This window comes from Zonotrichia albicollis, unplaced genomic scaffold, assembly GCF_047830755.1.
Source record: "Zonotrichia albicollis isolate bZonAlb1 unplaced genomic scaffold, bZonAlb1.hap1 Scaffold_73_unloc_1, whole genome shotgun sequence".
NCBI classification, from domain to species: Eukaryota; Metazoa; Chordata; class Aves; order Passeriformes; family Passerellidae; genus Zonotrichia; species Zonotrichia albicollis.
In genome coordinates this window covers 315871-343634 of record NW_027428459.1, presented here as the reverse complement: position 1 = coordinate 343634, position 27764 = coordinate 315871, and the positions used below count along the sequence as shown (strand labels likewise).

The window sequence follows — 27764 nt, the reverse complement described above, 5'->3', positions numbered from 1 at the left end:
CACAATGAGGTCCCACCATCCACAATGAGTTCCCACCATCCAAAATGAGATCCCACCACCCATAATGAGGTCCCACCATCCATAAGGAGGTCCCACCAACCAAAATGAGGTCCCACCACCCAAATTGAGGTCCCACCACCCAAAATGAGGTCCCACCATCCACAATGAGGTCCCACCACCCATAATGAGATCCCACCACCCAAAATCAGGTCCCACCATCCACAATGAGGTCCCACCACCCAAAATCAGGTCCCACCACCCAAAATGAGGTCCCACCACCCATAATGACGTCCCACCATCCAAAATGAGGTCCCACCACCCACAATGAGGTCCCACCACCCAAATTGAGGTCCCAAAATGAGATCCCACCACCCAAAATCAGGTCCCACCACCCAAAATGAGGTCCCACCACCCATAATGAGGTCCCACCATCCGAAATGAGGTCCCACCACCCAAAATGAGGTCCCACCACCCATAACGAGGTCCCACCACCCATAATGAGGTCCCACCATCTATAAGGAAGTCCCACCATCCAAAATGAGGTCCCAAAATGAGGTCCCACCACCCAAAATGAGGTCCCACCACCTAAAATGAGGTCCCACCACCCATAATGAGGTCCTACCACCATCCACAATGAGGTCCCACCACCCACAATGATTTCCCACTATCCAAAATGAGGTCCCACCATCCACAATGAGGTCCCACCACCCAAAATGAGGTCCCACCATCCATAATGAAGTCCCACCATCTAAAATGAGGTTCCACCATCCAAAATGAGGTCCCACCATCCATAATGAGGTCCCAAAATGAGGTCCCACCACCCAAATTGAGGTCCCACCATCCCCAATGAGGTCCCACCACCCAAAATTAGGTCCCACCACCCAAAATGAGGTCCCAAAATGAGGTCCCACCATCCACAATGAGGTCCCACCACCCACAATGAGGTCCCCCGTGACCCTTCCCACCCCACCCCACCTGCGAGACCAGCCGCTGGTTCTCGTTGAGCCACGTCTCCCTCATGGCGGCCTTGTGGTCGAAGCGCTGGGCCAGCAGCTCCAGCTTCTCCTGCCGGATCAGCTCGTTCCTCAGCGCCACCTCCCGCTCGTGCTCCGCCTTCTCCAGGCAGGTCCACGCCTGGTGGGAGGGGACACGGCTGCTCAGGGGGTTCCTCAGCCCCCGCCAGGGTGGTGGGACTCCATGTGCACGTCCTCACCTTGTTGATGTCCCAGATGCTCTTGCCCTCGCTGGGCACGTAGAGCTTGCGGTTGGTGGCCCTGAGCTTGCTCTGGATGGTGAAGAGCAGAACCTCGAGGTTGCCCTTCTCCTGGAACCTGCACCGGTGGGAGGTCCTGGTCACGGCCACCACCATGAACTGGGACCTCTCCACCATCACCATGACCATGACCATCACCACCACCACCATCCATGTCCCATCACCACCAGCTTGGATTGACCTACGACCTGCCCACCACCACCATGACCATCACCCCCAGGTCCCACCATCATCACCAGTTTGGGTTGACCTGTGACCTGCCCACCACCACCATGACCACCACCACCATCCATGTCCCATCACCACCAGCTTGGATTGACCTGCGACCTGCCCACCACCACCACCAGGCGGAGGTCCCACCCCACCAGCAGCCCAGCAGGAGGTCCTCACTTGACCGGTTTCTCCAGGGTGCAGAAGGCGGTGAAGGCCTGGAGCTGCTGCTGGACGCCGGTCAGCGAGTTGGCGAACTTCTGGTTGGAGATGATGGTGATGGTGTGGTGGATCCAGGCCAGCAGCTCGGCCGCCAGCGCCTCGTAGCGCGCCGTGATGGCCGCGATCTCCATCACCTGGTCCAGCACCTGGCGGGGTTTGGGGTGGCCTTGGAGCTCCTGCAGGAACCCCCCGAGAACCACCCGGGCCTGGAGGGGTCACACCAGGGTCCGGCCAGGCTGGGGAGGTGATGGACAATGGGGTGGACAAGGGATGGAGAAAGGGTGGACAGAGGGATGGACAAGGGATGGACAATGGGGTGGAGAAGGGATGGACAATGGATGGACAGAAGGATGGACAATGGGGTGGAGAAGGGATGAAGAAGGGATGGACAAAGGGCGGACAAAGGGATGGACAGAGGGATGGACAGAGGGATGGACAGAGGGATGGACAAGGGATGAACAGAGGGATGGAGAAGGGATGGACAAGGGGTGGACAAAGGATGGACAATGGGGTGGAGAAGGGATGGACAATGGGGTGGAGAAGGGATGGACAATGGGGCGGACAATGGGGTGGACAGAGGGATGGACAAATGGATGGACAAAGGATGGAGAAGGGATGGACAGAAGAATGGACAGAGGAATGGACAGAGGGATGGAGAAGGGATGGACAAGGGATGGACAGAGGGATGGAGAAGGGATGGACAAGGGATGGACAGAGGGATGGAGAAGGGATGGAGAAGGGATGGACAATGAATGGACAGAGGGATGGACAAAGGGATGGACAAAGGATGGACAGAAGGATGGACAGAGGGATGGACAGAGGGACGGACAAAGGGATGGAGAAGGGATGGACAGAGGGATGGACCAAGGGATGGGACAAAGGGTGGACAAGGGATGGACAATGGGGTGGAGAAGGGATGGACAATGGGGCGGACAGAGGGATGGACAGAGGGATGGACAAAGGGATGGACAAAGGATGGAGAAGGGATGGACAGAAGGATGGACAGAGGGATGGACAGTGGGATGGACAATGGGGTGGACCAAGGGATGGACAAGGGATGGGACACCCATGAACAATGGGGTGGCCAATGGGGTGGACAGCCCACGGTCATGGAGAGCTCCAGGACCTGGTCCAGCCCCACCTTCCCGATGCGCTTCCCCTCCACCGCCAGCGCCTTCATCTTGGAGAAGTAGTGGTAGAAGGACACCACGTAGGTGATGATGGACTTCTCATCGGGGTCCTCCATGTTGACATCTGGGGGGGGTGGGGGCAGAAGGTCAGGACCCCCCAGATCTCCACGCCAGGACCACCAGGGATGGTCCCACCAAGGTTGGGCAGATCCACCAACCTCGACCCTTCCCAGAAGAAACGACCGCGCTCCCAAACACAACGCGGGCGGAGACGGAAAACCGGGACGGAGGAGATGAGCCCGCCCCGTACGGACAGATGGACAGATGGACAGATGGACAGATGGATGGATGGATGGACAGATGGATGGACAGACGGACAGATGGACGGACGGATGGACAGACGGATGGACAGAGGGATGGACAGAGGGATGGACAGAGGGATGGACAGAGGGATGGACAGACGGATGGACAGACAGACACATGGACAGACACATGGACAGACACATGGACAGATGGATGGACAGATGGACAGATGGACAGACGGATGGACAGACACATGGACAGACGGATGGACAGACACATGGACAGACGGATGGACAGACGGATGGACAGACAGACGGACAGACAGCCGGACAGACCCCGCCCGTACCCTCGGGGTCCAGCAGCTTGCTGAGCCCCAGGTGCTGCTCGGCCGTGTTGAAGGCCTGCTGCAGGTTGTAGGTGGCGTTGGACTTGGTCAGCTTGTGGAAGTCGATGAGGTCCGGCCTGGCGTGGGGTGGCCACGGTCACCACGGTCACCTCAGGGTGGCCACGGTCACCTCGAGACCTCCTGGCCCCCCAAAACCCCTCAGAGGTGACCCTGAGGCCCAGGAGGTCCCTCCCGTGCCCACCCCACCGCCAGCACTGACCGGTGCCTGTGGATGAGGGCGTTGAAGGCCAGGCCGTCCCTCCAGCTGGTGGTGAAGTTCTGGATGTTGACCTCAGGGTAGCTGAGGAGGACATCTGAGGTCACCAAGGGCCACCAGACCTCACGGGGGAGGTCCACGCCACCACCGCAGGTCCTCACCCCGCCGTCTTCATCTGGCACCAGAGCAGCAGCGCGTCCTTGGCCGAGCGCGTCTCCCGGTTGTCCTCGGTCTTGATCTTGATCACCTGGATCTGGGGGAGGAACGGTCAGGAGACACCTGGGGCTGGAGGAGCAGCAGCAGGAGGAGCAGGGAAGGACATGGAGAGGAACCTGGTGGCACCTGGAAGCGCAGGATGATGGTCCAGATGAGGCCCAGGGTCAGGCGGTGGTTGCCGTCCACGATGTCGTGGGAGCCGACGTTCTCCAGGTGGACGCGCTGCTCCTTGAGGAACTGCAGGGCCTTGTCCACGTTCTCCAGGGAGTGGATCCGCATCCGGCCCCGCGTCGGCTTCGGCTGGGGGGACACCATGGGGAGGGGGGGACATCCGGCTTGGACACGGCCCTGCCACCCCACCCCAGCCCAGCCCAGCCCAGACCAGCAGAACCCGTGACAAAGTGGGGGTGGTGGGAGCTGGAGATGGTGGGGAGGTCTCAGTTCCACCAAACTGGTGATGGTGGGACGTGGAGTTGGTGAGGAGGTCCCAGTTCCACCAAACTGATGGTGGGGAGGTCCCAGCTCATGGTGGTGGTGGTGGAAAGGTCCCAGTTTTGGGTCCACCCAAACTGGTGATGGTGGGACCTGGAGATGGTGGGGAGGTCCCAATTCATCATGGTGGTGGTGGGGAGGTCCCAGTTTTGGGTTCACCCAAACTGGGGATGGTGGGACCTGGAGGTGGTGGAGAGGTCCCAGTTCATCATGGAGGTGGTGGGGAGGTCCCAGTTCCACCCAAACTGGTGGTGAGGGAGGTCCCACCTCATGGTGGTGATGAGGTCCCAATTCCACCCAAACTGGTGATGGTGGGAGATGGAGATGGTGGGGAGGTCCCAGCTCATCATGGTGGTGGTGATGGGGAGGTCCCACCTTGTGGTGGTGGTGGTGGAGAGGTCCCAGTTTTGGGTCCACCCAAACTGGGGATGGTGGGACCTGGAGGTGGTGGGGAGGTCTCAGCTCATCATGGTGGTGGTGGTGGGGAGGTCCCACCTTGTGGTGGTGGTGGTGGAGAGGTCCCAGTTTTGGGTTCACCCAAACTGGGGATGGTGGGAGCTGGAGGTGGTGGGGAGGTCCCAGCACATTGTGGTGGTGGTGATGGGGAGGTCCCACCTTGTGGTGGTGGTGGTGGTGGAGAAGTCCCAGTTCCACCCAAACTAGGGATGGTGGGACCTGGAGATGGTGGAGAGGTCCCAATTCATCATGGTGGTGGTGGAAAGGTCCCAGTTTTGGGTCCACCCAAACTGGGGATGGTGGGAGCTGGGGGTGGTGGGGAGGTCCCAGTTCCACCCAAACTGGGGATGGTGGGACCTGGAGGTGGTGAGGAGGTCCCAGTTCCACCCAAACTGGGGATGGTGGGAGCTGGAGATGGTGAGGAGGTCCCAGCTCATCATGGTGGTGGTGGGGAGGTCCCAGTTCCACCCAAAGTGGTGGTGAGGGAGGTCCCACCTCATGGTGGTGATGAGGTCCCAATTCCACCCAAACTGGTGATGGTGGGACCTGGAGGCGGTGATGAGGTCCCAGTTCCACCAAACTGATGGTGGGGAGGTCCCACCTCATGGTGGTGATGGTGGTGGGGAGGTCCCAGTTTTGGGTCCACGCAAACTGGTGATGGTGGGAGCTGGGGGTGGTGGGGAGGTCTCAGCTCATCATGGTGGTGGTGGTGGGGAGGTCCCACCTTGTGGTGGGGGTGGTGGGGAGGTCCCAGTTCCACCCAAACCGGGGGTGCTGCTCATGGCAATGCTGCTGCTGATGATGGTGGTGATGGTGATGATGATGATCATGATGGTAGATGATGATGATGATGATGATGACAGTCATGGAGATGATGCTGGTGGTGGTGATGATCATGGTGATGATGATGATGATGATGATGATGATGCTCATGAAGACGATGCTGCTCATGGCAATGGAGACATTCACCATGACGATGATGGTGACGATGGTGATGGTAGATGATGATGATGATGATCCTCATAATGACGGTCATGGAGATGATGATGGTGATGGTAGACAATCACCATGATGATGATGATGATGATGGTAGATGATGATGATCTTCATAAGGATGGTCATGGAGATGATGATGGTGATGGTGGTGGTGGTGATGATGATGATGATGATGGTGGTGATGATGATGCTCATGAAGACAATGATGCTGCGATGGCGACAATCACCATGATGATGATGGTGATGATGATGATGATGATGATTCTCATAATGACGGTCATGGAGACGATGATGATGATGATGATGATGATGATCCTCATAATGATGGTCATGGAGACGACGATGATGATGATGATGCCAATGCTGGTGGTGATGATGATAACAACACTCATGATGATGCTCATGGAGATGATGATGAAGATGATGATGATGATGGACAATGATGATGGTGCCGCTCATCACAATGATGATGACGATGATGATGATGAAGGTGATAGAGAATGATGATGATGATGCCACCACTCATGGCAATGCTGACATTGGAGGATGACAATGACAATGACGATGATGACGATGATGGCGATGATGATGACGATAACAACAACGATGATGAAGGTGACAGAGAATGATGACGATGCCACCACTCATGGCAATGATGACAGTGGAGGATGATGATGATGATGATGATGATGATGATGATGATGACAATGACAATGCCACCACTCATGGCAATGCTGACAGCAGAAGATGACAACGACAATGATGATGACGATGATGATGATGATGAAGGTGATAGAGAATGATGATGATGATGCCACCACTCATGGCAATAATGACGGTAGAGGACGACGACGATGATGATGATGATGATGACGATGACGATGATGACAATGACGGTGACAGAGAATGATGATGATGATGATTACTCATGGCAATGCTTTCAGCAGAAGTTGACAATGACGATGATGATGATGATGATGACGATGATGATGATGATGATGATGAAGACGCCGCGCGTGCCTCCTCACCAGGGTCTCCCCCGACAGCACCTCCAGCAGCCGCGTGAGGACGAAGCCGTCGCGCAGGTCCGAGTAGAGGTCCCCGACCCGGCAGGCGGCGCGGGCCAGGTGGGCGTTCACCCACTTGGTGAAGGTCTTCTTCTGCACCGCGTCCCGCTCGTCTGGGGGGCACCAAAGTCACCCCAAATCCACCCAAATTCACCCCAAAATCCACCCCAGAACCACCCTGAGACCCCAAATCCATCTTTAGAGCCCAAATCCATCCTGAGACCCCCATGGCACTCAGGAGCCTCCAGGAGGACGTTCATCCACCTAATCAAGGTCTTCTTCTGCACCATGTCCTGATCATCTGGGGGCACCAAAGTCACCCCAAATCCACCCCAAAATCCACCCAAATTCACCCCAAAACCATCCTGAGACCCCAAATCCACCCTGAGATCCTTATGGGACTCAGGAGCCTCCAGGAGGACGTTCATCCACCTAATCAAGGTCTTCTTCTGCAATGGGTCCTGATCATCTGGGGGACATCGAGGTCACCCCAAATCCACCCAAATTCACCCCAAATCCACCCAAATTCACCCCAAAACCACCCTGAGACCCCAAATCCACCCTGAGATCCCCATGGGATTCAGGAGCCTCCAGGTGGGCGTTCATCCACCTGGTAAAGGTCTTCTTCTGCACCATGTCCTGCTCATCTGGGGGCACCAAGGTCACCCCAAATCCACCCAAATTCACCCCAAAATCCACCCAAATTCACCCCAAAACCACCCTGAGATCCCCATGGGACTCAGGAGCCTCCAGGTGGACGTTCATCCACCTAATCAAGGTCTTCTTCTGCAATGGGTCCTGATCATCTGGGGGACACCAAAGTCACCCCAAATCCACCCAAATTCACCCCAGAACCACCCTGAGACCCCAAATCCATCTTTAGAGCCCAAATCCATCCTGAGACCCCCATGGCACTCAGGAGCCTCCAGGAGGACGTTCATCCACCTAATCAAGGTCTTCTTCTGCACCATGTCCTGATCATCTGGGGACACCAAAGTCACCCAAATTCACCCAAATTCACCCCAAAATCCACCCAAATTCACCCCAAAACCACCCTGAGACCCCAAATCCATCCTGAGACCCCAAATCCACCCTGAGATCCCCATGGGATTCAGGAGCCTCCAGGAGGACGTTCATCCACCTAATCAAGGTCTTCTTCTGCAATGGGACCTGATCATCTGGGGGACACCAAAGTCACCCCAAATCCACCCAAATTCACCCCAAAACCATCCTGAGACCCCAAATCCACCCTGAGACCCCAAAACCACCCTGAGACCCCAAAACCACCCTGAGACCCCCATGGGACTCAGGAGCCTCCAGGTGGACGTTCATCCACCTAATCAAGGTCTTCTTCTGCACCATGTCCTGCTCATCTGGGGGCACCAAAGTCACTCCAAATCCACCCAAATTCACCCCAAAATCCACCCCAAAACCATCCTGAGACCCCAAATCCACCCTGAGATCCTTATGGGACTCAGGAGCCTCCAGGAGGACGTTCATCCACCTAATCAAGGTCTTCTTCTGCAATGGGTCCTGATCATCTGGGGGACATCGAGGTCACCCCAAATCCACCCAAATTCACCCCAAATCCACCCAAATTCACCCCAAAACCACCCTGAGACCCCAAATCCACCCTGAGATCCCCATGGGATTCAGGAGCCTCCAGGTGGGCGTTCATCCACCTGGTAAAGGTCTTCTTCTGCACCATGTCCTGCTCATCTGGGGGCACCAAGGTCACCCCAAATCCACCCAAATTCACCCCAAAATCCACCCAAATTCACCCCAAAACCACCCTGAGATCCCCATGGGACTCAGGAGCCTCCAGGTGGACGTTCATCCACCTAATCAAGGTCTTCTTCTGCAATGGGTCCTGATCATCTGGGGGACACCAAAGTCACCCCAAATCCACCCAAATTCACCCCAAAATCCACCCCAGAACCACCCTGAGACCCCAAATCCATCTTTAGAGCCCAAATCCACCCTGAGATCCCCATGAGACTCAGGAGCCTCCAGGAGGACGTTCATCCACCTAATCAAGGTCTTCTTCTGCACCATGTCCTGGTCATCTGGGGGACACCAAAGTCACCCCAAAACCAACTAAATCACCCAAATTCACCCCAAATCCACCCTGAGACCCCAAAACCACCCTGAGATCCCCATGAGACTCAGGAACCTCCAGGTGGACGTTCATCCACCTGGTGAAGGTCTTCTTCTGCACCAGGTCCTGCTCATCTGGGGGGCACCAAATCCACCCAAATTCACCCCAAAATCCACCCCAGAACCACCCTGAGACCCCAAATCCACCCTGAGACCCCCATGGGATTCAGGAGCCTCCAGGTGGACGTTCATCCACCTGGTGAAGGTCTTCTTCTGCACCGCGTCCCGCTCGTCTGGGGGCACCAAAGTCACCCCAAATCCACCCAAATTCACCCCAAAATCCACCCCAGAACCACCCTGAGACCCCAAATCCATCTTTAGAGCCCAAATCCATCCTGAGACCCCCATGGCACTCAGGAGTCTCCAGGAGGACGTTCATCCACCTAATCAAGGTCTTCTTCTGCACCATGTCCTGATCATCTGGGGACACCAAAGTCACCCAAATTCACCCAAATTCACCCCAAAATCCACCCAAATTCACCCCAAAACCACCCTGAGACCCCAAATCCATCCTGAGACCCCAAATCCACCCTGAGATCCCCATGGGATTCAGGAGCCTCCAGGAGGACGTTCATCCACCTAATCAAGGTCTTCTTCTGCAATGGGACCTGATCATCTGGGGGACACCAAAGTCACCCCAAATCCACCCAAATTCACCCCAAAACCATCCTGAGACCCCAAATCCACCCTGAGACCCCAAAACCACCCTGAGACCCCAAAACCACCCTGAGACCCCCATGGGACTCAGGAGCCTCCAGGTGGACGTTCATCCACCTAATCAAGGTCTTCTTCTGCACCATGTCCTGCTCATCTGGGGGCACCAAAGTCACTCCAAATCCACCCAAATTCACCCCAAAATCCACCCCAATTTTTTTGAGGGGATGTTGAGAAGATTTTTTGGGTTTTTGGGGTTTTTTTGGGATGGTGGAGAAGTTTTTGGGGTTTTTTTCTGGATTTTTGGAGGTTTTTTGGTGGATTTTGGGGTTTTTTTTGGGGTGGTTGAGAAGATTTTGGGGTTTTTTGGGGTTTTTTGGGGGGAGTTTTTGAGGTTTTTTGGGATGGTTGAGAATTTTTTGGGGTTTTTTTGGGGTTTTTTTGAGTTTTTTGGGGGGTTTTGGGGTTTTTTTGGGTTGTATTGAGGAGTTTTTTGGGTTTTTTTGGGATGGTTTTGGGGTTTTTTTTGGATTTTTGATAAATTTTGGGGTTTTTTTGGGGAGGGTTGAGAAGGTTTTTTGGGGGTTGATTTTTGGGGGTTTTTTGATGGATTTTGGGGTTTTTTGGGGTGGTTGAGAAGATTTTTGGGGTTTTTTTGGGATGGTTGAGACGTTTTTGGGTTTGTTTGGGGTTTTTTGAGGGGATGTTGAGAAGATTTTTTGGGTTTTTGGGGTTTTATGGGATGGTGGAGAAGTTTTTGGGGGTTTTTTCTGGATTTTTGGAGGTTTTTTGGTGGATTTTGGGTTTTTTTTGGATGGTTGAGAAGATTTTGGGGTTTTTTGGAGTTTTTTTGGGGAGTTTTTGAGGTTTTTTGGGATGGTTGAGAATTTTTTGGGGTTTTTTTGGGGTTTTTTTGAGTTTTTTGGGGGGTTTTGGGGTTTTTTTGGGTTGTATTGAGGAGTTTTTTGGGTTTTTTTGGGATGGTTTTGGGGTTTTTTTTTGGATTTTTGATAAATTTTGGGGTTTTTTTGGGGAGGGTTGAGAAGTTATTTGGGGGGTTGATTTTTGGGGGTTTTTGATGGATTTTGGGGTTTTTTTTGGGGGGATGATTGAGAAGTTTTTTGGGGGTTTTTTTGGGATGGTTGAGACGTTTTTGGGTTTGTTTGGGGTTTTTTGAGGGGATGTTGAGAAGATTTTTTGGGTTTTTGGGGTTTTTTGGGATGGTGGAGAAGTTTTTGGGGTTTTTTTCTGGATTTTTGGAGGTTTTTTGGTGGATTTTGGGGTTTTTTTGGATGGTTGAGAAGATTTTGGGTTTTTTGTGGCTTTTTTGGGGAGTTTTTGGGGTTTTTTGGGATGGGTGAGAATTTTTTGGGTTTTTTTTTAGTTTTTTGGGGGGTTTTGGGTTTTTTTGGGTTGTATTGAGGAGTTTTTTGGGTTTTTTTGGGATGGTTTTGGGGTTTTTTTGGATTTTTGATAAATTTTGGGGTTTTTTTGGGGAGGGTTGAGAAGTTATTTGGGGGGTTGATTTTTGGGGGTTTTTGATGGATTTTGGGGTTTTTTTTGGGGGGATGATTGAGAAGTTTTTTGGGGTTTTTTTGGGATGGTTGAGACGTTTTTGGGTTTGTTTGGGGTTTTTTGAGGGGATGTTGAGAAGATTTTTTGGGTTTTTGGGGTATTTTTGGGATGGTGGAGAAGTTTTTGGGGTTTTCTTCTGGATTTTTGGAGGTTTTTTGGTGGATTTTGGGGGTTTTTATTGGGGTGGTTGAGAAGATTTTGGGGGTTTTTTTGTGGCTTTTTGGGGGAGTTTTTGGGGTTTTTTTGGGATGGGTGAGAAGTTTTTTGGGGTTTTTTTGAGGGTTTTTTTGAGTTTTTTTGGGGTTTTTTGGTGTTTTTGGGTTTTTTTGGGGTTTTTTTGGGTTTTTTTGGGGGGATCTTGAGAAGTGTTTTGGGGTTTTTGGGGTGTGTTTGCTGGATTTTGGGTTTTTTGGGGTGGTTGAGAAGATTTTTGGGGTTTGTTTGGGGTTTTTTGAGGGGATGTTGAGAAGATTTTTTGGGTTTTTGGGTTTTTTTTGGGATGGTGGAGAAGTTTTTGGGGTTTTTTTCTGGATTTTTGGAGGTTTTTTGGTGGATTTTGGGTTTTTTTTTGGATGGTTGAGAAGATTTTGGGGTTTTTGGAGTTTTTTTGGGGGAGTTTTTGAGGTTTTTTGGAATGGGTGAGAATTTTTTGGGGTTTTTTTGGGGTTTTTTTGAGTTTTTTGGGGGGTTTTGGGTTTTTTTGGGTTGTATTGAGGAGTTTTTTGGGTTTTTTTGGGATGGTTTTGGGGTTTTTTTTTGGATTTTTGATAAATTTTGGGGTTTTTTTGGGGAGGGTTGAGAAGTTTTTTTGGGGGTTGATTTTTGGGGGTTTTTGATGGATTTTGGGTTTTTTTTGGGGGGATGATTGAGAAGTTTTTTTGGGGTTTTTTTGGGATGGTTGAGAAGAATTTTGGGGTTTATTTGGGGTTTTTTTGGGGTTTTTTGGGGATGGATGAGAAGTTTTTTGGGGCTTTTTTTTGGGTTTTATTTGGGGATTTGGGTTTTTTTGGGGGGGATGTTAAGAAGTATTTTTGGGGGTTTTTTGGGGGTGATCTGGGAAATTTTTTAGGAAATATTTTGAATTTTTTAGGGGGTGATCCAGCAGTTTTGGGGTTTTTTTGGAGGGTGAATCTGTAAATTTTTGGGGGAATATTTTGATTTTTTGAGGGTTTTTTTTGAGGGCTGAATCTGTAAATTTTTTTGGGGAATATTTTAATTTTTTGGGGGTTAATCAGAATTTTGGGGTTTTTTTGGAGGGTGAATCTGTAAATTTTTGGAGGGAATATTTTGATTTTTTTTGGGTTTTTTTGGAGGGAGGATCCATTAATTTTTTTAGGGAATATTTTGATTTTTTTGGGGGGGTGTTCAAGGGGTTTTTGGTATTTTTTTAACGTGGGAATCTGAGAATTTTTGGGGGAATATTTTGATTTTTTGGGGTTGTTTTGGGGGAATAATCTGTAAATTTTTGGGGGGAACATTTTGATTTTTTTTTGGGGTTGTTTTGGGGGAATAATCTGTAAATTTTTGGGGGGAATATTTTGATTTTTTGGGGTTGTTTTGGGGAAATAATCTGTAAATTTTTTGGGGAATATTTTGATTTTTTGGGGTTTTTTTGAGGGGTGAATCTGGGAAATTTTTGGGGGAATATTTTGATTTTTTGGGGTTGTTTTGGGGGAATAATCTGTAAATTTTTGGGGGAATATTTTGATTTTTGGGGGTTGTTTTGGGGGAATAATCTGTAAATTTTTGAGGGGAATATTTTGATTTTTTGGGGTTGTTTTGGGGAAATAATCTGTAAATTTTTGGGGGAATATTTTGATTTTTTGAGGTTGTTTTGGGGGAATAATCTGTAAATTTTTGAGGAGAATATTTTGATTTTTTTGGGGTTGTTTTGGGGGAATAATCTGTAAATTTTTGGGGGATATTTTGATTTTTTGGGGTTGTTTTGGGGGAATAATCTGTAAATTTTTGGGGGAGAACATTTTGATTTTTTGGGGTTGTTTTGGGGGAATAATCTGTAAATTTTTGGGGGAATATTTTGATTTTTTGGGGTTGTTTTGGGGGAATAATCTGTAAATTTTTTGGGGGAATATTTTGATTTTTTGGGGTTGTTTTGGGGGAATAATCTGTAAATTTTTGGGGGAATATTTTGATTTTTTGGGGTTGTTTTGGGGGAATAATCTGTAAATTTTTGGGGGGATATTTTGATTTTTTGGGGTTGTTTTGGGGGAATAATCTGTAAATTTTTGGGGAGAATATTTTGATTTTTTGGGGTTGCTTTGGGGGAATAATCTGTAAATTTTTGGGGGAATATTTTGATTTTTTGGGTTTTTTTTTTGTGGGAGAATCTGGGAATTATTTTGGGGAATATTTTGAATTTTTTGGGGGGTGTTCAAAGGTTTTTTGGTATTTTTTTAATTGGAAGAATCTGGGAATTTTTGGGGGAATATTTTGATTTTTTGGGGTTTTTTGAGGGGTGAATCTGGGAATTTTTTATGGGAATATTCTGAATTTTTTGGGGGGGTGTTCAAGGGGTTTTTGGTATTTTTTTAACGTGGGAATCTGAGAATTTTTCAGGGAACATTTTGATTTTTTGGGGTTGTTTTGGGGGAATAATCTGTAAATTTTTGGGGAATATTTTGATTTTTTGGGGTTGTTTTGGGGGAATAATCTGTAAATTTTTGAGGGAATATTTTGATTTTTTGGGGTTGTTTTGGGGGAATAATCTGTAAATTTTTTAGGAGAATATTTTGATTTTTGGGGGTTGTTTTGGGGGAATAATCTGTAAATTTTTTGGGGGGAATATTTTGATTTTTGGGGGTTGTTTTGGGGAAATAATCTGTAAATTTTTGAGGGAATATTTTGATTTTTTTGGGGTTGTTTTGGGGGAATAATCTGTAAATTTTTGGGGGGAATATTTTGATTTTTTGGGGTTGTTTTGGGGGAATAATCTGTAAATTTTTTAGGAGAATATTTTGAATTTTTTGGGGTGTGTTCAAAGGTTTTTTGGTATTTTTTTAATGGGGAGAATCTGGGAATATTTGGGGGAATATTTTGATTTTTTGAGGGTTTTTTTTTGAGGGCTGAATCTGTAAATTTTTTTGGGGAATATTTTAATTTTTTTGGGGTTAATCAGAATTTTTGGGTTTTTTTTTTGGAGGGTGAATCTGTAAATTTTTGGAGGGAATATTTTGATTTTTTTGGGGTTTTTTTGGAGGGAGGATCCATTAATTTTTTTAGGGAATATTTTGATTTTTTTGGGGGGGTGATCCAGCATTTTTGGGGTTTTTTTGAGGGGTGAATCTGGGAATTATTTTGGGGAATATTTTGATTTTTTTGGGTTGTTTTGGGGGAATAATCTGTAAATTTTTGGGGGAATATTTTGATTTTTGGGGGTTGTTTTGGGGGAATAATCTGTAAATTTTTGGGGGGAACATTTTCATTTTTTTGTGGTTGTTTTGGGGGAATAATCTGTAAATTTTTTGGGGGAATATTTTGATTTTTTGGGGTTGTTTTGGGGAAATAATCTGTAAATTTTTTGGGGGAACATTTTGATTTTTTTGGGGTTGTTTTGGGGGAATAATCTGTAAATTTTTGGGAAGAACATTTTGATTTTTTGGGGGTTTTTTTGGGGGAATAATCTGTAAATTTTTGGGGGGAATATTTTGATTTTTTGGGGTTGTTTTGGGGGAATAATCTGTAAATTTTTGGGGGAACATTTTGATTTTTTGGGGTTGTTTTGGGTGAATAATCTGTGAATTTTTGGGAGAATATTTTGATTTTTGGGGGTTGTTTTGGGGGAATAATCTGTAAATTTTTGGGGAATATTTTGATTTTTTTGGGGTTGTTTTGGGGAAATAATCTGTAAATTTTTGGGGAGAATATTTTGATTTTTTGGGGTTGGTTTGGGGGAATAATCTGTAAATTTTTGGGGAATATTTTGATTTATTTTTGGGGGTGATCCAGCATTTTTGGAGTTTTTTTGAGGGGTGAATCTGGGAATTTTTCAGTGAATATTTTGATTTTTTGGGTTTTTTTTGGGGGGTGAATCTGGGAATTTTTTGGGGGGTGTTCAAAGGTTTTTTGGTATTTTTTTAACATAGGAATCTGGGAATTTCTGGGGGAATATTTTGAATTTTTGGGGTTTTTTGGGGGGTGAATCTGTAAATTTTTTGGGGAATATTTTGATTTTTTGAGGTTTTTTTTTTTGGGAAGGGGGAATCTGGAATTTTCGCGTGGAATATTTTCATTTTTTTAGGGGGCAATCCAGGGGTTTCTGGTTTTTTTGGGGGGGGAATGATCTGGGAATCGTTTTAGGGAATATTTTAATTTTTTGGGGAGTGATCCAGGACTTTTGGGTTTTTTTGGGGGGTGAATCTGGGAATTATTTTTGGGAATATTTTGAATTTTTTGGTGGGAAATGATCCTGCATTGTTGGGGTTTTTTGAGGGGTGAATCTGGGAATTTTTGGGGAGAATATTTTGATTTTTTGGGGTTGTTTTGGGGGAATAATCTGTACATTTTTGGGGGGAATATTTTGATTTTTTTGGGGTTGTTTTGGGGGAATAATAATATTTTGATTTTTTGGGGTTTTTTTGTGGGAGAATCTGGGAATTATTTTGGGGAATATTTTGAATTTTTTGGGGGGTGTTCAAAGGTTTTTTGGTATTTTTTTAATTGGAAGAATCTGTAAATTTTTGGGGGAACATTTTGATTTTTTTGGGTTTTTTTGAGGGGTGAATCTGGGAATTTTTTAGGGGAATATTCTGAATTTTTTGGGGGGGTGTTCAAGGGGTTTTTGGTATTTTTTTAACTTGGGAATCTGAGAATTTTTCAGGGAACATTTTGATTTTTTGGGGTTGTTTTGGGGGAATAATCTGTAAATTTTTGGGGGGAACATTTTGATTTTTTTTGGGGTTGTTTTGGGGGAATAATCTGTAAATTTTTGGGGGGATATTTTGATTTTTTGGGGTTGTTTTGGGGAAATAATCTGTAAATTTTTTGGGGGAATATTTTGATTTTTTGGGGTTGTTTTGGGGGAATAATCTGTAAATTTTTTGAGGGAACATTTTGATTTTTTGGGGTTGTTTTGGGGGAATAATCTGTAAATTTTTGGGGGGAACATTTTGATTTTTTGGGTTTTTTTTTGTGGGAGAATCTGGGAATTATTTTGGGGAATATTTTGAATTTTTTGGGGGGTGTTCAAAGGTTTTTTGGTATTTTTTTAATTGGAAGAATCTGTAAATTTTTGGGGGAACATTTTGATTTTTTTGGGGTTGTTTTGGGGGAATAATCTGTAAATTTTTTGGGGAATATTTTGATTTTTTTGGTTTTTTTTTTTTTTTTTTGGTTTTTTTTTTTTTTCATTTTTGGGGAGGGGTCCTCACTCACCAGCCAAGGCCTTGATCCGCGAGCACTCGAAGATTTTGGGGTCCCCCCAGGCCCGGGGGTCCGGGGGGGGGTCCCAGGGGCCGTTGTTGTTGTTGGGGGGGGGGGCGGCCTCCACATTGTCCAGCTCGGCCGCCATTGGGGAGGGGTCCCCAAAACTGGGGAGGGGGTCCCCAAAATTAGGGGGGGTCCCCAAAATTGGGGGGGGTCCCCAAAACTGGGGAGGGGTCCCCAAAATTAAGGGGGGTCCCCAAAATTGGGGAGAGGTCCCCGAAATTGGGGAGGGGTCCCCAAAATTGAGGAGGGGTCACCAAATTGGAGAGGGGTCCCCAAAATTAGGGGGGGTCCCCAAAATTGGAGAGGAGTCCACGAAAATGAGGAGGGGTCCCCGAAATTGGAGAGGGGTCCCCAAAACTGGGGAGGGGTCCCCAAAATTGGAGAGGAGTCCACAAAATTGAGGAGGGGTCCCCGAAATTGGGGAGAGGTCTCCGAAATTGGGGAGGGGTCCCCAAAATTAGGGGGGGTCCCCAAAATTGGGGGGGTCCCCAAAATTGGAGAGGGGTCCCCAAAATTGGGGAGGGGTCCCCAAAACTGGGGAGAGGTCCCCGAAATTGGAGAGGAGTCCACAAAATTGAGGAGGGGTCCCCGAAATTGGGGAGAGGTCCCCGAAATTGGGGAGGGGTCCCCAAAATTAAGGGGGGGGTCCCTAAATTGGAGAGGGGTCCCCAAAATTAGGGGGGGTCCCCAAAATTGGGGAGGAGTCCACGAAAATGGAGAGGGGTCCCCGAAATGGAGAGGGGTCACCAAAACTGGGGTGGGGTCCCCAAAATTAGGGGGGGTCCCCAAAACTGGGGTGGGGTCCCCGAAAATGGAGAGGAGTCCACGAAATTGGGGTGGGGTCCCCGAAATTGGGGAGGGGTCCCACGGTGAGCTCAAGGGGGGCCTGGAAGAGATTTGGGGAGGGGGTTCAGGGTTTTGAGCCCTGAGGTGAGACCCCCCCAAAATTCAATGAGACCCCTCCAAGGACCCCCAAATTCTCCCCAAGACCCCCCAAAATTCAAACCTGAGACCCCCAAAATTCAATGAGACCCCTCCCCAAAATTCAGAAACCCCAAAATCCCCCCCAAGACCCCCAGAATTCAATGAGACCCCTCCCCAAAATTCAATGAGACCCCAAAATCCATCAAGCCCCCCCCCAAGAGCCCCCAAAATTCAATGGGACCCCTCCAAGGACCCCCAAAATCCCCCCAAGACCCCCCCAAAATTCAAACCTGAGACCCCCAAAATTCAATGAGACCCCCCCCCAAAATTCAGAAACCCCAAAATCCCCCCCAAGACCCCCAGAATTCAATGGGACCCCTCCCCAAAATTCAATGAGACCCCAAAATCCATCAAGCCCCCCCCCAAGACCCCCCAAAATTCAATGAGACCCCTCCAAGGACCCCCAAATTCTCCCCAAGACCCCCCAAAATTCAAACCTGAGACCCCCAAAATTCAATGAGACCCCTCCCCAAAATTCAGAAACCCCAAAATCCCCCCGAAGACCCCCAGAATTCAATGGGACCCCCAAAATCCATCAAGCCCCCCCCCAAGACCCCCCAAAATTCAATGAGACCCCTCCAAGGACCCCCAAAATCTCCCCAAGACCCCCCAAAATTCAAACCTGAGACCCCCAAAATTCAATGAGACCCCTCCCCAAAATTCAGAAACCCCAAAATCCCCCCCAAGACCCCCAGAATTCAATGGGACCCCTCCCCAAAATTCAATGAGACCCCAAAATCCATCAAGCCCCCCCCCCCCGAGACCCCCAAAATTCAATGAGACCCCTCCAAGGACCCCCAAAATCTCCCCAAGACCCCCCAAAATCCCCCCCTAGACCCCCAGAATTCAATGAGACCCCTCCCCAAAATTCAATGAGACCCCAAAATCCATCAAGATTCCCCCCGAGACCCCCCAAAATTCAATGAGACCCCTCCCCAAAATTCTCAGAGACCCCAAAATCCACAGAGATCATCCCAGAGACCCCCAAAATCTCCTCTGGGACCCCCAAAATCCCCGCAGGACCCCCAGAATTCAATGGGACCCCTCCCCAAAATTCACAGAGACCCCAAAATCCCCCCAAGACCCCCCCAAAACGCCCTCAAAACCCCAAGACCCCCCAAAATCCCCCCAGGACCCCCCAAAATCCCCCAAAATTTTCCCCAAAGCTCTTAAAATTCACCCCAAATTCAATAAAATTCCCCCTAAATTTCCCAAAATCTGCCCTAAAATTACCCCAAATTTCCCCAAAATCTCCCCTAAAATCCCCCAAAATTTCCCCAAAATTCCCTTAAAATCCCCCAAATTTCCCGAACATCCCCTAAAATTCCCCCTAAATTTCCCAAAATCCCCACTAAAATCCCCCAAAATTCGCCCCCAAATCTCCCCTAAAATCCCCCCAAATTTCCCAAAATCCCTCCTAAACCCCCCCTAAAATTCTCCTAAAATCCCCCAAAATTACCAAAAATTCCCCAAATCCCCCCTAAATCCCCTCAAATTACCCCGAATTTCGCCAAAATTCCCCTAAAATCCCCCCAAAATCCCCTCAAATCCCCCCCTCGAATTGTCAAAAAATCCCAAATTTCCCCTAAAATCCCTCCTAAAATCCCCGCAAAATTCCCATTAAATTCCCCCGAATTTCCCCTAAAATTCCCCAAAATTCCCCCGAATTTCCCCTAAAATCCCCCAAAATTACCAAAAATTCCCCAAATCCCCCCTAAATCCCCTCAAATTACCCCGAATTTCCCCAAAATTCCCCTAAAATCCCCCCAAAATCCCCTCAAATCCCCCCCTCGAATTGTCAAAAAATCCCAAATTTCCCCCCAAATCCCCCCTAAAATCCCCGCAAAATTCCCATTAAATTCCCCCGAATTTCCCCTAAAATCCCCTAAAATTACCCCGAATTTCCCCAAAATCTCCCCTAAAATCCCCGAAAATTACCCCAAAATTTGCCCCCAAATCTCCCCTAAAATCCCCCAAAATTACCCCGAATTTCCCCCCTAAATCCCCCTAAAATCCCCCAAAATTACCCCTAATTTCCCCAAAATCCCCCCAAAATCCCTCCCCAAATCCCTTAAAATTTCCCCTAAAATTCCTCCAAATTTCCCCTAAAATCACCAAAAATTCCCTAAATCCCCTCAAATTACCCCGAATTTCCCCAAATCCCCCCTAAATCCCCTCAAATTACCCCGAATTTCCCCAAATCCCCCCTAAATCCCCTCAAAATACCCCGAATTTCGCCAAAATCTCCCCTAAAATCCCTTTAAAAAATCCCCCCCAAATCCCAAAAACCCCAAAATCCCCCCAAATCCCCTCCCCCCCCCCGGCCTGGCCCCTCCCTCCCATGACCTTGAGTTACCCCTCCCCTCCCCCACCCCCCCATCCCCTCCCCCCCCTCCCCAAATCCCCCCCAAAAATCCCCCCCAAAAATCCCCCCCGGGCCCCTCCCCCACCCCCAGCCCCGCATCCCCATCACCTGCCGGGGATCGCGGGGAATTCTGGGAATTTTGGGAATGCTGGGAATGCTGCGGGGATGGGGGAGGGGTCTGGGTTGGGGGAGGGGTTTTGGGGGGGGGGGGTCCCCGATTTTTGGGGGGTTTGGGGTGAGGGGGGGGGGGGTGGGGGAGGGGTCGCTGCCGCCGCTGCCGCCGCCGCTCCCGCCCGGAGCGCGCGAGGCCGCGCGAGCCCCGCCCACCTCCCCTCCCCCCTCACACCGCGCCCCTCCCCTCACACCGCGCCCCGGCACCGGGACACGCCCCTCCCCCCCAAAAAATTCCCACAAAAATTCCCAAAATATCCCCCAAAAATTCCCAAAACATCCCCCCAAAAAAATCCCTAAAAATTCCCAAAATATCCCCCAAAAATTCCCTAAAAATTCCCAAAAATCCCCCAAAAATTCCCAAAAAATCCCCCCAAAATTCCCAAAAATCCCCCAAAAAACCCCAAAAAGTCCCCCCAAAAAATCCCTAAAAATTCCCAAAATATCCCCCAAAAATTCCCAAAATATCCCCCCAAAATTCCCAAAAATCCCCCAAAAAACCCCAAAAAGTCCCCCCAAAAAATCCCTAAAAATTCCCAAAATATCCCCCAAAAATTCCCAAAAAATCAAAAAAAAATTCCCCCTAAAAATCTCTAAAAATTCCCAAAAATCCCCCCAGAATTATCAAAAAATTATCAAAAAATTCCCAAAAAATCCCCCCAAAGTCCCCAAAAAAGTCCCCAAAAGTCCCAAAAAATTTCCCCAAAAATTCCCAAAACATCCCAAAAAAATTCCCCCTAAAAATCCCTAAAAATTCCCAAAAATCCCCCAAAAATTCCCCCCAAATCCCAAGAAATTATCAAAAAAATCCCAAAAAATCCCCCAAAAATTCCCAAAATATCCCCCAAAAGTCCCCAAAAATTCCAAAAAATTCCCCCCAAAAAAAATCCCTGAAAATTCCCAAAAAAATCCCTAAAAATCCCAAAAAATTCCCAAAAATCCACCCAAAATTATCAAAAAATTATCAAAAAATTCCCAAAAAATCCCCCAAAAGTCCCCAAAATGTCCCCAAAAATTCCCAAAATATCCCCCAAAAATTCCCAAAAAAATCCCAAAAAATTGCCCAAAAAGTCCCCCCAAAAAATCCCTAAAAATTCCCAAAAATCCCCCAAAAAATTCCCCCCAATACCCAAAAAATTATCAAAAAATTCCCAGAAAATCCCCCCAAAATTCAAAAAAAATCCCAAAAAAATTCTCCAAAAATCCCCCAAAAATTCCCCCCAAATCCCAAGAAATTATCAAAAAATTCCCAGAAAATCCCCCCAAAATCCCCCCAAAAATCCCAAAAAATTATCAAAAAATTGCCCCAAAATTCCCAAAAAATTATCAAAAAATTATCAAAAAATTCCAAAAAATTTCCCAATAAAGTCCCCCAAAAAGTCCCAAAAAAATTCCCAAAAAGTACCCAAAAAATCCAAAAAAATCCCAAAAATCCCCCCAAATCTCAAGAAATTATCAAAAAAATCCCAAAAAATCCCCCCAAAATTCCCAAAAAATCCCCCAAAAGTCCCCCAAAAGTCCCCCAAAAGTCCCCAAAAATTCCAAAAAAATCCCCCAAAAAATCCCCCAAAATCCCCCAAAAGTCCTAAAAAATTCCCCCAAAAAATCCCTAAAAATTCCCAAAAATCCCCCAAAAATTCCACCCAAATCCCAAAAAATTATCAAAAAATTCCCAGAAAATCCCCCCAAAATTCCCAAAATATCCCCCAAAAATTCCCCCCAAATCCCAAAAAAATCCCCCAAAAAATCCCTAAAAGTTCCCAAAAATTCCCCCAAAATTATCAAAAAATTATCAAAAAATTCCCAAAAAATCCCCTCCAAATCCCCCCAAAATTCCCAAAAAATTATCAAAAAATTCCCAAAAAATCCCCCTATAATCCCCCCAAAATTCCCCAAAAATCCTCCAAAAGTCCCCCAAAAAGTCCCCAAAAATTCCAAAAAAATCCCCCGAAAAATCCCCCAAAATCCCCCAAAAGTCCCAAAAATTCCCCCAAAAAATCCCTAAAAAATCCCAAAAATCCCCCAAAAATTCCCCCCAAATCCCAAAAAATTATCAAAAAATTCCCAGAAAATCCCCCCAAAATCCCCCCAAAAATCAAAAAAAATTATCAAAAAATTATCAAAAAATTCCAAAAAAATTCCCAAAAAAGTACCCCAAAAAGTCCCAAAAAATTTCCCAAAAATTCCCAAAAAGTACCCAAAAAAATCCAAAAAAATCCAAAACAATCCCCTCAAAATCCCAAGAAATTATCAAAAAATTCCCAGAAAATCCCCCAAAAATCCCCCCAAAATTCCCAAAAATTATCAAAAAATTATCAAAAATAATAAAAAAATTATCAAAAAATTCCCAAAAAATTCCCAAAAATCCCCTCAAAATCCCAAGAAAATATTTAAAAAAATCCCAAAAAGCCGCCAAAAATTCCCCCAAAATTCCCAGAAATTATCCAAAAATTATCAAAAAATTCCAAAAAATTCCTTCAAAATATCCCCCCAAAATCCCAAAAAAAATCGCACAAAAATAAAAAAAATCTCAAAAAATGCCTAAAAATTAAAAAAAAAATTCCCAAAACAATCCCAAAAACTTCCCCCAAAATCCCCAAAAGTTATCAAAAAATTCTAAAAAAATCCAAAAAAATCCCCCAAAAATCCCCAAAAATCCCCAAAATTTCCCCAGAAAATCCCCTAAAAATTCCCCTGATTCCCCCCAAAATTCCAAAAAATTCCCAAAAAATTCCCCCCAAAATTTCCAAAATTCCCAAAAAATCACAAAAAAATCTCAGACAAATCCCAGTATCCTCATTAACTCCCTCTCCCCATTATCCCAGTTATCCCAGTTCTCCCCATTATCCCAGTTCCCCACTATCCCAGTTATTCCAGTTCCCCCATTATCCCAGTTCCCCATTATCCCAGTTATCCCAGTTCCCCCGTTATCCCCCTCTTCCAGTTAACCCAGTTATCCCAGTTATCCCAGTTCCCCACTATCCCAGTTATCCCAGTTATCCCAGTTCCCCCATTATCCCAGTTCCCCACTATCCCAGTTATCCCAGTTATCCCAGTTCCCCATTATCCCAATTATCCCAGTTCCCCCAGTTATCCCAGTTATCCCAGTTCCCCATTATCCCAATTATCCAGTTCCCCCAGTTCCCCCAATTATCCCAGTTCCCCACTATCCCAATTATCCCAGTTATCCCAGTTCCCCATTATCCCAGTTATCCCAGTTATCCCAGTTCCCCATTTTCCCAATTATCCCAGTTATCCCAGTTCCCCATTATCCCAGTTATCCCAGTTATCCCAGTTCCCCATTTTCCCAATTATCCCAGTTATCCCAGTTCCCCATTATCCCAGTTATCCCAGTTCCACACTATCCCAGTTATCCCAGTTATCCCAGTTCCCCATTTTCCCAGTTCCCCATCATCCCACTCTCCTCATTATCCCGCTCTTCCCATTAGCCCAGTATCCCCAGTTATCCCAGTTCCCCCCCATTATCCCAGTTATCCCCGTTCTCCCCATTATCCCAATTATCCCAGTTCCACACTCTCCCAGTTTCCCATTATCCCAGTTATCCCAGTTCCACACTATCCCAATTATCCCAGTTATCCCAGTTCCCCCATTATCCCAGTTCCCTACTATCCCAATTATCCCAGTTATCCCAGTTACCCCAATTATCCCAGTTATCCCAGTTACCCCAATTATCCCAGTTATCCCAGTTCCACACTATCCCAGTTATCCCAGTTCCCCCCCATTATCCCATTCTCCCCATTACCCCACTCTCCCCATTTCCCAGTTCCCCATTTTCCCAGTATCGCCACCATCCCACTCTCCCAGTTATCCCAGTTTCCCCATTATCCTATTCTCCCAGTTATCCCAGTTTCCCATTACCCCACTCTCCTCATTATCCCAGTTATCCCAGTTTCCCCACCATCCCACTCTCCCAGTTATCCCAGTTCCCCATTATCCCACTCTCCCCATTATCCTGCACTTCCCATTATCCTGCTCTCCCCATTATCCCATTCTTCCCAGTTATTCCAGTTCCCCCCCATTATCCCAGTTCCCCATTATCCCACTCTCCCAGTTATTCCAGTTCCCCATTATCCCAGTATCCTCATTAACCCCCTCCCCTCATTAGCCCAGTTATCCCAGTTCCCCCCCATTATCCCACTTCCCCATTATCCCAGTTATCCCAGTTCTCCCCATTATCCCAGTTATCCCAGTTCTCCCCATTATCCCAGTTCCCCATTATCCCAGTTATCCCAGTATCCCCGTTTTCCCAGTTCACCCCATTTATTCCACTTTCCTTTCACTATCCCAGTTCCCCATTTTCCCAGTTATCCCAGTTCCCCATTTTCCCAGTTCCCCATTTTCCCACTCTCCCCATTATCCCGTTCTTCCCATTATCCCAGTTCCCCCCATTATCCCAGTTTCCCCATAATCCCAGTTATCCCAGTTCTCCCCATTATCCCAGTATCCTCATTAACCCCCTCTCCTCATTATCCCAGTTATCCCAGTTCCCCATTATCCCAATTTCCCCCCATTATCCCAGTCTCCCCATTATCCCATTCTCCCCAGTTATTCCAGTTTCCCCCCATTTTCCCAGTTCCCCAATTATCCCACTCTCCCAGTTATTCCAGTTCTCCATTATCACAGTTTTCCCAGTTTTCCCTTTATCCCAGTTCCACACTCTCCCAGTTTCCCCCCATTATCCCAGTTCCCCATTTTCCCAGTTCCCCATCATCCCACTCTCCCCATTATCCTGCTCTCCCCATTATCCCAGTTATCCCAGTATCCCCATTTTCCCAGTTCCCCCCATTTATTCCACTTTCCCTCCACTATCCCAGTTCCACACTATCCCAGTTATCCCAGTTCCCCATTTTCCCAGTTCCCCATCATCCCACTCTCCCCATTATCCCAGTTCCCCATTATCCCAGTTCCCAATTTTCCCAGTTCCCCCCATTTATTCCATTTTCCTTCCACTATCCCAGTTCCACACTATCCCAGTTATCCCAGTTCCCCATTTTCCCACTCTCCCCATTATCCCACTCTCCCCATTAGCCCAGTTCCCCCCATTATCCCAGTTCCCCCCATTATCCCAGTATCCTCATTAACCCCCTCTCCTCATTATCCCAGTTATCCCAGTTCCCCCCATTATCCCACTTCCCCCATTATCCCCCTCTTCCAGTTATCCCAGTTCCCCCATTATCCCACTCTCCCCATTATCCCAGTTATCCCAGTATCCCCATTTTCCCAGTTCCCCCCATTTATTCCACTTTCCTTCCACTATCCCAGTTCCACACTATCCCAGTTATCCCAGTTCCCCATTTTCCCAGTTCCCCATCATCCCACTCTCCCCATTATCCCAGTTCCCCATTATCCCAGTTCCCAATTTTCCCAGTTCCCCCCATTTATTCCATTTTCCTTCCACTATCCCAGTTCCACACTATCCCAGTTATCCCAGTTCCCCATTTTCCCACTCTCCCCATTATCCCACTCTTCCCATTAGCCCAGTTCCCCCCATTATCCCAGTTCTCCCCATTATCCCAGTATCCTCATTAACCCCCTCTCCTCATTATCCCAGTTATCCCAGTTCCCCCCATTATCCCACTTCCCCCATTATCCCCCTCTTCCAGTTATCCCAGTTCCCCCATTATCCCACTCTCCCCATTATCCCAGTTATCCCAGCATCCCCATTTTCCCAGTTCCCCCCAATTATTCCACTTTCCCTCCACTATCCCAGTTCCACACTATCCCAGTTATCCCACTTTCCCATTATCCCAGTTATCCCAGTTCCCCATCATCCCACTCTCCCCATTATCCCAGTTATCCCAGTTATCCCAGTATCCCCATTATCCCACTCTCCCAGTTTTTCCAGTTCCCCATTATCCCAGTATCCTCATTAACCCCCTCCCCTCATTATCCCCATTATCCCAGTTTCGCCCCTATTATCCCACTTCCCCATTATCCCAGTTATTCCATTCTCCCCAGTTATCCCACTTTCCCCCCCATTATCCCAGTTACTCTCCCTGTTATCCCAGAATTCCCATTTTCCCAGTTCCCCATCATCCCACTCTCCCAGTTCCCCCCATTATCCCAGTTCCCCCCATTATCCCAGTTCTCCCCTTATCCCAGTTATCCCAGTTCTCCACGATGCCTGACAGACTGGGATCGTATGGATTGGGATAAACCGGACTGGGATAAACTGGTCTGGGATTATATGGAACTGGGATTATATTGAACTGGGATAAACTGGTCTGGGATGATATGGAACTGGGATCCTATGGACTGGGATTATACGAAACTGGGATCCTATGGACTGGGATAAACTGGTCCGGAATTATATGGAACTGGGATTATATTGAACTGGGATAAACTGGTCTGGGTTTATATGGGACTGGGATCGTATGGACTGGGATAAATTGGACTGGGATTATATGGAACTGGGATCCTATGGACTGGGATAAACTGGTCTGGGATTATATGGAACTGGGATACACTGGACTGGGATTAACTGGTCTGGGATTATATGGAACTGGGATCATATGGACTGGGATAAACTGGACTGGGATTATATGGAACTGGGATCCTATGGACTGGGATAAACTGGACTAGGATTATATGGAACTGGGATCATATGGACTGGGATTATACGGACTGGGATAAACTGGACCGGGATAGCCTGGACCGGGATCCTATGGAAAGTGATAAACTGGACTGGGATAAACTGGAATGGGACCAAACAGGGACTGGGAGTGTCTAAACTGGAACCCCGTGAATTGGGATCCTATGGAATGGGATGGTACAGACTGGGATAACCTGGACTGGGATCCGACAGACTGGGATAACCTGGACTGGGATCCGACAGACTGGCCCCAAATGGATCCGGGCCACACACACTGGGATAAACTGGTTTGAGATTCCATGGACGGGGATCCCACCAAACTAGGACCGCATGGACCGGGACTGGAAAAACAGGCACGGCATGGAGGAGGAGGGATAACGGAGACCGAGAAGGGCTGGAAAAAAGAGGAGGAGGAGGGGTTAGGAAGGATCAGGAGGAGGAGGAGGGATAAAAGGGGAGGGATGAAGAAGGAGAACGAGGGAGGGTCAGGGAGGAGGAGGAGTAGGAGGGAGGGAAAGGGAGGGGGAAAGGAGGAGAGGGAGGAGGCATGGAGAAGGAGGGATCGAAGACGAGAGGGATGTGCGGTAAGGCAGGAGGAGGAGGAGGTGGGATGGAAGAGGAGGAGCGGGAAGAAGAGGAAGAGGAGGGACAAAGGCGGATCGAGGCTGAGCGGACGGATCCACGATCTGGAGCCCTGCCTGAATTCGCAGCCCCCACCTGTGGGATCATCGCCCCCGGAACGCGCCGGTGAGCAGGGACGGGAGCCCGGCCCTGATATCCCGGGGGGTGCCTGGGTTGGGTTTTTGGGGGGATGTTTGGAGAATGAAGAAGTC

The 27764-nt window shown here is 47.8% G+C and overlaps 2 protein-coding genes across 4 annotated transcripts in view; both read right to left on the bottom strand.

Moving 5' to 3' along the window:
- SPTBN4 (spectrin beta, non-erythrocytic 4) overlaps nt 1–16936 on the bottom strand; it is a 75227-nt gene extending 58291 nt beyond the window's left edge. For 2 of the 3 annotated variants that reach the window (XM_074534271.1, XM_074534272.1), the window contains exons 1-10: nt 16745–16934; nt 6929–7080; nt 4083–4256; nt 3902–3993; nt 3744–3824; nt 3485–3600; nt 2847–2959; nt 1664–1851; nt 1214–1331; nt 976–1134 (exon numbers count right to left, since the gene is read on the bottom strand). In XM_074534271.1, coding sequence (XP_074390372.1) covers nt 976–1134; nt 1214–1331; nt 1664–1851; nt 2847–2959; nt 3485–3600; nt 3744–3824; nt 3902–3993; nt 4083–4256; nt 6929–7080; nt 16745–16880 — 1329 coding nt within the window. In that variant the 5' untranslated portion in view covers nt 16881–16934. Of the gene's footprint in view, nt 1–975; nt 1135–1213; nt 1332–1663; nt 1852–2846; nt 2960–3484; nt 3601–3743; nt 3825–3901; nt 3994–4082; nt 4257–6928; nt 7081–16744 lie in introns of all 3 variants that reach the window. The other variant, XM_074534273.1, reaches the window with a different exon arrangement.
- Nucleotides 16937–16978: 42 nt separating this feature from the next.
- Nucleotides 16979–27660, bottom strand: LOC141727983 (uncharacterized). Its single transcript, XM_074534268.1, has 3 exons — nt 27649–27660; nt 20260–20537; nt 16979–17684 (listed from the first exon to the last, which is right to left on the bottom strand). Exons 1-3 carry the CDS (start codon nt 27658–27660, stop codon nt 16979–16981), a joined length of 996 nt encoding a protein of 331 aa, XP_074390369.1.
- Nucleotides 27661–27764: the final 104 nt, after the last annotated feature.